The sequence below is a fragment of the Cebidichthys violaceus genome, unplaced genomic scaffold, assembly GCF_023349555.1.
Source record: "Cebidichthys violaceus isolate CVI_PGR_0920_01 unplaced genomic scaffold, fCebVio1.0.p SCAF_109, whole genome shotgun sequence".
In the NCBI taxonomy this organism is placed as follows: domain Eukaryota; kingdom Metazoa; phylum Chordata; class Actinopteri; order Perciformes; family Stichaeidae; genus Cebidichthys; species Cebidichthys violaceus.
The window spans coordinates 20,794-30,000 of NW_027176273.1; the positions used below are offsets into that span (position 1 = coordinate 20,794).

The 9,207-nt window shown below is 43.9% G+C and overlaps 2 protein-coding genes across 2 annotated transcripts in view; both read right to left on the bottom strand.

Annotated features, from left to right (window-relative positions):
* Positions 1–77: 77 nt before the first annotated feature.
* On the bottom strand, positions 78–5,195 carry LOC137889336 (toll-like receptor 13). Its single transcript, XM_068733150.1, has 4 exons — positions 5,114–5,195; positions 2,169–4,664; positions 661–778; positions 78–557 (listed from the first exon to the last, which is right to left on the bottom strand). Exons 2-4 carry the CDS (start codon positions 4,648–4,650, stop codon positions 305–307), a joined length of 2,853 nt encoding a protein of 950 aa, XP_068589251.1. The 5' UTR covers positions 4,651–4,664; positions 5,114–5,195; the 3' UTR covers positions 78–304.
* A 1,761-nt stretch (positions 5,196–6,956) lies between these two features.
* The window catches only part of vps45 (vacuolar protein sorting 45 homolog), a 6,878-nt gene continuing 4,627 nt past the window's right edge, over positions 6,957–9,207 (bottom strand). Inside the window, exons 11-15 of the mRNA XM_068733174.1 lie at positions 8,579–8,737; positions 7,994–8,101; positions 7,650–7,771; positions 7,291–7,422; positions 6,957–7,198 (exon numbers count right to left, since the gene is read on the bottom strand). Coding sequence (XP_068589275.1) covers positions 7,117–7,198; positions 7,291–7,422; positions 7,650–7,771; positions 7,994–8,101; positions 8,579–8,737 — 603 coding nt within the window. The 3' untranslated portion in view covers positions 6,957–7,116. The remainder of the gene's footprint in view (positions 7,199–7,290; positions 7,423–7,649; positions 7,772–7,993; positions 8,102–8,578; positions 8,738–9,207) is intronic.

The following is a 9,207-nucleotide window of genomic DNA, read 5'->3' on the forward strand; positions in this document are numbered from 1 at the left end:
ACGTATATATTCTTTAAAAAAAAGACAAAATGAAGCTCGTTTATTAATATTCTTTATTTTTTTTACTGATGCTTCACTTTAGTTCATCTGCTGTTTCATGTTTTCCTTCTGAAACATAAATACTCACATGTGAATATATGTACAGCTCACACTTAAACTGCTTTCAGTAATCACACTTCAAACCTCAATTTCAACTGTAACTATTGTCACGTGTTAACAATGAATGTGTTAAACACGTTCACATTGTTTCAAAAGCTCCAAAAAGCTCAACATGTTAAGACACTTAAACTATAAGTGTAATCCTTTAGGTCCCGTAGTCTGGCTCCGGTCTGGGATCCAGCAGGTTCGTGGTCCCGGTGGGAGCGTCCCCGGTCTCCAGAGCTCTGCCTACGTTCTGCCAGAAGACTCCCGCGTGGCATCCGGCGTGCGTCCAGCTCAGGTAGGTTTGTCTCTTCACCAGCTTCCTCATGCGGTGGTACGGAGACAGCTGGTGGACCGGGATCTCCTCCAGAAACACAAGAACCAGAACGTCCTTCTGCTCATCAAACAGACGGAAGCTGCACCGACGCACAGGAGAGACCACGAGGACAGATCAGAGGACTGAACCAGTTTGAGAGGCTGGTGGGTGCTGATGGATGTGAGTGCCCCCCCCCACCATACCTGGCCATCTGGATCTCTCTGGAGCACCACTCGCTCTGCAGGTAGCGCCGGGTGATCACACAGATGGTCTTCCTGCTGCCGTAGATGGCGTCTGTAATGTTCTCTAGGATGGGTTTACCTGTGGAGACAAACCACTGAGACGCACTGCAGGAGACACTGATTTCTCCTGGAGAACATTGTGACGGTTCCCACAGGCTCCTGAAGAGCTTCTGGTGCTGTTGTTTTCAACCAGTGAACAGGAAGTGACCATATTTGGACTGAGGAGGAGTGACGTAGAGACGCCCGTATACGTCTCTGGTAGAGACCTGTGAATCAGCGTGTAGCCCCTCCCCTAAAGCATCCCCTGCTTTATGGTCTGTTTGACTCTAAATGGACCATAATGTACTAAATGAACATCATGCTGTATTGAAGAAGACTGAGACCATAAACTCATGTTTAGAATGTTTACTGAGGGAATAAATCAAGAGAGAAGTAGAGTCATTTTAGACTAGACTTCTATACAACCAGAGGAGTCGCCCCCTGGTGGACACTAGAGAGAATGCAGCTTTAAATCATGAAGCTTTGAAGAACTTTAAAGAAGCGGAGGTTGTCTCCTGATCGTTCTTCAGAATGACGAACATAGACTACCGCCACCTGCTGGTGTGGAGAGTTCTTTCCTCTCAGAACGTTCGTGCTAGTTGGCCTTCAGCTGTAAACTTTACGTTGTGTTCAAATGCAACTTTTTTGGGGAAAAAAGGTGGCGCTAGTCGATGTCTGTTTGGTGTGTTCGGGCTCTTAGATTTGCACACTTTATTCTCACTTTATTATTCACTCTTAATTTAAGAGGGCCTCAAAAACTCCAAATGAAGGGTTTCTAACTAAGTTAGTTAGTTCGTACAAAGTGTCGACACATCTAAAGGCAGAAGCGATCGTACCTCTTAACGAATGTCCACACATGAAGGCGTGACTGTCACAAATAGTTCACTGATGAAAACACTATTTATTTAGAGATCTTACGAAGAAGCCGATTCGTTTTTTGGATGGAGGTCTTAAAAATCTACATTTCAGTAAATATTTAGCAGCCAAATCAAATAGTTTACAGGATATTCAACCTTCTTTATAACACATTTAATACTTGACTTGTTTCTTTACAGGGTTTGTATGAAGGTAATAAAGTAGTTCATAAATATGAGATATGAGTTTATAGATAATTACAATCCCTCCTCATCATAGTGGAGGTTAGTTTTGCGTTTTGCCGGTGACACTCGTCATCTTTTTGATTCTTCACAGTTCATTTTGATCGTACGTCCTCTGGTGTTTTGGAGAATAAAGTAACAAACAGAGCTTGGTACGGTGCCAAGCAGGAGTATAAACCAAGGTTTACAGAGGGGAGGGGAGTCATATATAATATATGTAAAGACAGAAAAGAGCTTGAGAGAGACGTTGGAAGTGACTGCGTCGAGTGGGCTCCCGTGTCAGATATTTGAGACAAACATAGCGGTATGAAGACGGACAGAGTCGGTGTTTACCTGGTTGGAAGTCTCGGTGGTGCAGACAGAGTCTCCAGCCCTGCTCTCCTTCAAGCACCGGAAGCATCTCCCTGTAAACCCAGGCCTCGTCGTGAACGTTGTAGGAGACGAAGGCGTCGTAGCGACGAGGAGCTCCCTCCTTCCTCTTCCTGCTGTCATAGAGGAAGGCTAGGAGGAGGTGGAAGGTGTAGACCAGCTGCCACCTCAGGAAGTGGTAGATGAAGGATGTGAGGAGAGTTAGCAAAGTCAGACATGTGCTGGAAACGAAGCAGAGGAAGCTGGCGTCCACCCAACACGACTGGACGTCAAAGTCCAGCAACTTGGTTCCCTGTTTGCCGGGAGGAAAGGAGCAGTCGTACTGGTAGGCATTAACGACCTGAGTTTGGTTGTTGTTCTTCACCCATTGGATGAAGCCGACGTTGGAGCAGTCACAGGTGAAAGGGTTACCCAACAGGTCCAGGTATGTTAGAGCAGGGAGAGACTGGAAGACCGACTCATTGATCACCGTCAACTCATTGTGTCTCAGGGTCAACCAGCTGAGTGCAGACAGGTTGACCCGGGACAGAAAACCCAAAGACCGGAGCTTGTTAGTGGAAAGATTGAGAGCCTGCAGGTTTGGGATCGGCTGCAACACTTCGGGGTTAAAGTCTTGCAGATCACTTTGAATTATCTGAAGACTTTTCAGGCGAGGAGTGGATGTAAATGTATTTGGGTGAGGTGACGCTTTGAAGAATTTCTCTGCTGCAAAGTACTCTAAAGACTCCAGACCTGTTAGCAAATCTGGTAAGACGTGATACCGCCCATCAGAATTCTGTATTAGGAGGCTCTTCAAGAAAGGTAATGTGGAAAACCGTGACTCAACTCTTTGATAAGAACCCTTGCTTTCAAACAAAGACGTGAGATGTAGCTTGATATTTTCTAGATGAGGCATCCCTGTAAAGATCAGTGTATCATGAAAAAGTGGTGTAAAATGAAGAGTTTGAAGATTGTCCAGTCCTTCAAAAGCTCCTTCATGGGCAACGTAAAAAGTATCTGATTCTAAATACAGAGACCTGAGGGAAGAAAGGCTCCTAAAGTCGCCAGTTTTGAGCTGCCTCAAACTATTTTTGGTCAAATCCAAAACTTCTAGTTTCTGTAAATTCACTTTGGAGAAATCAACAAGTGTGTGAACTCCGTTTTCTCCAATATTTAGGACTTTCAAATCACTCAAGTCTTGCAAAACACATCCCTTGAGTGTTGAAATGCGATTGTGGTTGAGATTGAGTTTTCCTAATCTTGTCAAATTTAGAAAGTCAGAGCAGCCCAACTCGCTGATGACGTTTGAACTCATGTCCAGGACCTCAAGCGTGGAGAGGCCTCTGACGCCCAGCGGTACTCTGGACAGTTCGTTGTTTTTTAAGTCCAGACGTCTGAGCTGTTCCATCGATCCCAGTGAAAACTCAGACAGCTCTTCCAGATGATTGCAGGATAAATCCAGATCAATGAGTTGAGAGCAAGGCTGCAGAAATGTGTCGTTAATGCTGACAAAGTCATTTGCCGTCAAGAGAAGACTTCTCAGAGTAGGAATTTCGCAGGCGATGGCTACCAGATCTCCATCTCGCTGATACTCCATCGAGCTCAGCGACAGTTCCCGCACAGCCTCGGCACTCTTCAGCATCACTTGGTACATCTCACAACTAACGTCAAACACATATAACTCCAGAGTAGTTAGGCTCCTCAGGAACGTCGGGTCTGGTACGTCCCACTCGATGCCAGACTCGGCGGTTAGATGAACCGACTGAAGACAAGGAAAAACGTCTCTCGTAACGCTGAACTTTGTCAGCGAATTAGCAACCATCCACAGCGTCCTGAGGTTTGATCTGTTGAAAGGGAGGTCGTCGGACTGGAAGGAGGTGAAGTCGTTAAAATCGAGGTTCAGGAAGTTTAAGTTTGGTAATTGTAAGATTGGCGCGATATCGCTCATTTGATAGAGGCGGTTGTACCTCAGCTGAACCCTCTGTAAGCTGATCAGCGACCGGAAGGCCAGCGGGGAGACGTTTATGATTTGGTTTTTCTCCACACACAAATAAGTTAACCTCCACAGTCCCTGAAACATGTTGTCCGTCAGGTTTCTGAGTCTGTTTGAGCCCATGTCGAGCTCTACTAACTCCAAGGCTGCAAAAGCTCCATCATCTGTGTGTGAAATCCAGTTCTTTCCAATTCGTAAATACCTGAGCTGTGATAAACCGCTCAAATCTGTCCCGTTTATCTTTAGAAGGTGATTGGAGCTGAGATCAAGAGAGACGGCATCTTTGGGAATGTCGTCAGGAACGTCGGTGAGTTCACGACCTGCACATCCAACCCAGGTCACGTTGTCAGAATAACCAGCAGTGCAGTTTTTTAGAGAGTAAGCCAGCGAGAGGTTAAAGGGAAGCAAGGCAGACAGAAATAAGAAGAGGAAACTCTGCAGAAAGAGCAGAGACCAACATCCCGTCGCTGACATGCTGGTATTCAAAACTGTTGAGGAGGAAATGAGAGAGTCGGCCGTCATGTTGTGCTACCATTACAACATACAAACAGGTCATCTCCACCAGGAGGATCGCGTTCAAAGACGTAGTCGTTGTTTAAAACAAACTTTTATCAAGTAAAAAACACAGTGAATGAGTTAAAGTTGTTCAACAGGATTCTGTCATGTGACACTGTTACTGTGGTGTCTGAATTAGTTATATCTATATATCTATATATATAGTTTTATCTGCTATAATAGTTGTTATTGAAGGAGAGAAGAAGAACATCAACGTAACAGCTGATTCATAACTCATCAACAGTAGAGTGTGTCGTCTGTTTGTCCAATATTTTACTTATTGATCATACTGCCTTCCTAAGATGATCAACATCTCTTGATACAGACTCTGGTATTCATTGAACTGTCTTTCCATCCCTGTGAAGTCTCTGGAGTTACTCACCGGATGTTTTTATCTGCAGGACTCTGGATGCTGATCGGCCTCCTTCTTCGTGACCGTGTCGGGGATGAGAGCGGTCGTTCAGACCGTCGGATCAAGACTGCAGACAGAAAAGAGGAAGATCTGTATGATGGTATCTTGATGAAGGTCAGCAGCTTCTCACCTCCTGCTTCCTGCTTCCTTCTTTCTGTCAGCTTCTTACAGATCAAACTCTGGTTTTTTTTGATGGGCGCCGTCATTATGTATTTGTTATATACGTATATATATATATACGTATATATATACGTATATATATATATATATATACGTATATATATATATATATATATATACGTATATATATATATATATATATATACGTATATATATATATATATTATACATTTCAATTTATTTTGTTTATTTATTTTTTTGTATGTGATTTGCCATAAATACATATACATATATATACATATACAGTATATATTAGTTTATATTAGTGCTGGGCAACGATTCAAATTTTTAATCTTGATTAATCTCATTGTTATGAGCAAAGTTCAATAATGAATTCAAAAGTAGTGTATTGCTCACTTGTATTTTAAAGTACTGCTATATAAACTAAAGTACACTAACATTTGGTTTGAATCACTTTAAACAGATCAGGTTCTTGTTAACAGCAGTATTCTTCACACAGTATCAGTTATATTTCTACAATCTGTGCTCAGTGTGTGACTTTATTTAAACGTTCCACTGCTGTGCAACATGAATACAATGTTCCACACGTTTCATCAGAATGTGTGTCTTCTGTCTTCATGACAGTCAGAGCATGTGAACGCAGCTCCCACTGTTCATCAACATAATGCACCGTAACTCAGAGGTGACGACGGTTACCCGGCGATGTCCGGTAGTCTCCGGTGAGAGACGGCCGGTGCGCGTTGTGACTCCGTCTCTTTTGTAGTCCTCTCCTCTTCGTACGACTCGTGTGTTCTTCTGGTGACGGTGCGTCTGGAGGGAGGCTCCTACGTGACGTCATTCATGATCCTGAGAACGTTCCTCAGACCGACGTCTTCTCAACACTAGTCGTCCTGCAGTTTGTATCTCTCCATTTCTCTGTGGCGTCTGTTAGCTCGTCTTTAGTTCATCTCTACTCCTCCACACGCTGCACCAACGTAGTGATGAAGACTCCTCCACCGCTGCACCAACGTAGTGATGAAGACTCCTCCACACGCTGCATCAACGTAGTGAAGACTCCTCCACACGCTGCATCAACGTAGTGATGAAGACTCCTCCACCGCTGCATCAACGTAGTGATGAAGACTCCTCCACACGCTGCATCAACATAGTGATGAAGACTCCTCCACCGTTGGTTTGGTGATTTGATGACATCAACGGTGTGGATTATATATTTTTTTAAACCGAGTTAATGCGATAAAATAATTGTCGGCATTAATTAATTAATGCTTTAACGTGATAATAACGCATTAAGTTGCCCAGCACTAATATATATACATGTATATATGTATATACACATATATACTGTATATACATATATATATACTCAGTACTCAGACCTTTTTCTTAAATAAAAGTACTATGATTGAGTAAGTAGAGTAAAAATCTTAAAGTGTCAAAAGTAAAGTTCTGTGAATAAAAAAACTAAACTTCAAGTTAAATTAACAAAATAAGATTTACATTAAAACAAAATGATCTCCATTGTTCCCAAAAAGAGAGAGAAGGAACCCCAGAGAACCATTTAAATCTAAATCACATAAAACCCTTATTTACTAGTGTTTGTGTAAATATTTCAAACTGACAGTAATGATAGAAATAATACTCATAAATACTCATATAATACTCATATAAATACTCGTGATGAACACATTATCTTTTATTTTAAGTTAAAACATTCACATTCAGTCAGTTTAACACAGAACCCTCTGACTGAAGGAGCTTTAAACACAAACACAGAAGAAGAAGGAATGTTGTTGTTGTTGTTTTTTGTCTCCGGCGACCATTTGGTTTGTTGATCAGCGCCGGTTGCCAGGGCGACCGCTTCCTTGCGCTCTGTCGCCGCTGTGACTCGCCGTCGACATCACTTCCTCCAGGAAGCTGAGGGAGGAGTCAACACCAGTTAATAATCATAATAATAATAATCAGAGCTTCATTCATAACGTGTGTGTGTGTGTGTGTGTGTGCGTCACCTCTTGGTGTTGTGGATGCTGCTTCCTCCCAGGACGATGCGGACTCCAGGTGTGCTGCGGTTCAGGTTGTAGACGGTCAGAGCTTCTTCATACGTGGCTCCACCAATCAGAAACACCATGATATCCTGAGGCCTGTAACACACACACGCACGCACGCACGCACGCACGCACGCACACACACACACACACACACACACACACACTTTTTATACTTGTCTGCAGAACGTTTAATCACACCCACCGTGATTTGATTAGTTAAACGTTGATTTCGTTGGTTGAGACCAGGAGACAACCTTCTCAGTGTGTGTGCGTGTGCGTGTGCGTGTGTGCGTGTGCGTGTGCGTGTGCGTGTGTGTTACCTGTCTCTCAGGCTGCTGGCCCCCAGGTAAGGGAACTGACTGTCCTTCAGTCTACCTTTGATCAGCTGATCCAGAGTGTCGTGAATCAGGGGCTGATGCTGAGTGTACACGTTCTCTACACCCTGAACACACACACACACACACACACACACACACACACACACACACACACACACACACACACATTATAATGATAGAAAATATATTTAAAAATAATATATTAGAGGTCTGTTTATTAAAATAACATCAATCACAAATATTCTGAATAAAAGGTGTGTGTGTGTGTGTGTGTGTGTGTGTGTGTGTGTGTGTGTGTGTGTGTGAGTGTGAGAGAGAGTGTGTACCTTGAGGCCTTTGAAGAATTGTTTGGTGATGGCGACGGCGTCTGTCGGCGTGGCGAGGTCACTTCCTCTGACTCTCTTCCCGCCGTACTCCACCACTGACTTCACCATCTGAGACACACACACACACACACACACACCTTGCTTAGCCAATAAATAATGATAAACAACTTTAAATTTAACTTTTTTGTTTAATAAACCAGGTCTGAAAGTAGATTTGAAACCAGATTTGAAACCAGGTCTGAAACTAGATTTGAAACCAGGTCTGAAACTAGATTTGAAACCAGGTTTGAAACCAAGTCTGAAACCAGGTCTGACACTAAGTCTGAAACCAGGTCTGAAACCAGGTCTGACACCAAGTTTGAAACTAGATTTGAACCATCTCAGGACCAGAAAATATTAAAATTAAAATGTATGCAGATGATGCAGTAGCTTCTAAACGTTTGGTTTCATTACTCAAGTTTTTAGTGGCTGGAATATAAAAAAGAAGCCAGTTCTTGATTTTGTCTGTATGATTTGTGTTGTTTCATCCTGATCTCAGCGTCCAATCAGAGCCCCCGGTGTGTGTTTTAGCGAGGATGTCGTTACCCTGCGGTGCCGCTCGGACACGCCTCTCCGGCTCAGCTCGTCCATCAGAGCCGGCAGGACGCTGCTGCTGTGGCGCTCGTATCGCAGAGCGTAGAGCATCACGAGGCGCACGGCGTCCAACTCCGACAGACGAGGGTTCTGCAGCAGCCGGCGAACGCTCTGAGACAAACGGGACAGACGAGAGGCGGTGAGACGGTAAAGACACAAGATTTTATTTAGTTTACATCATAAATAAATATAAAGAACAAGAACTTTCAGTAGAAAAATACCAAATAAATCAGTCTGACGCCAGGTCTGAAACCAGGTTCGACACCAGGTCTGACGCCAGGTCTGAAACCAGGTCTGACGCCAGGTCTGACGCCAGGTCTGAAGCCAGGTCTGAAGCCAGGTCTGAAACCAGGTCTGACGCCAGGTCTGAAACCAGGTCTGACGCCAGGTCTGAAACCAGGTTCGACACCAGGTCTGACGCCAGGTCTGACGCCAGGTCTGACGCCAGGTCTGACCCCATGTATGAAACCAGGTCCGAAACCAGGTTTGAAACCAAGTCTGACACCATGTATGAAACCAGGTCTGAAACCAAGTCTGGTGTCACGTGTCACGTTAAACCCCTCAGTGTAGACCAGTAGACC

What these genes read in the sequence shown, in the direction of transcription:
- LOC137889336 (XM_068733150.1), bottom strand. Translation starts at nt 4,650, where the DNA reads ATGTCAGCGACGGGATGTTGGTCTCTGCTCTTTCTGCAGAGTTTCCTC. An exon ending in CCACCGAGACTTCCAACCAG is followed by an intron (nt 779 to 2,168) that starts GTAAACACCGAC and finishes TTGTCTCCACAG; the next exon opens with GTAAACCCATCCTAGAGAAC. An exon ending in AGAGAGATCCAGATGGCCAG is followed by an intron (nt 558 to 660) that starts GTATGGTGGGGG and finishes GCGTCGGTGCAG; the next exon opens with CTTCCGTCTGTTTGATGAGC.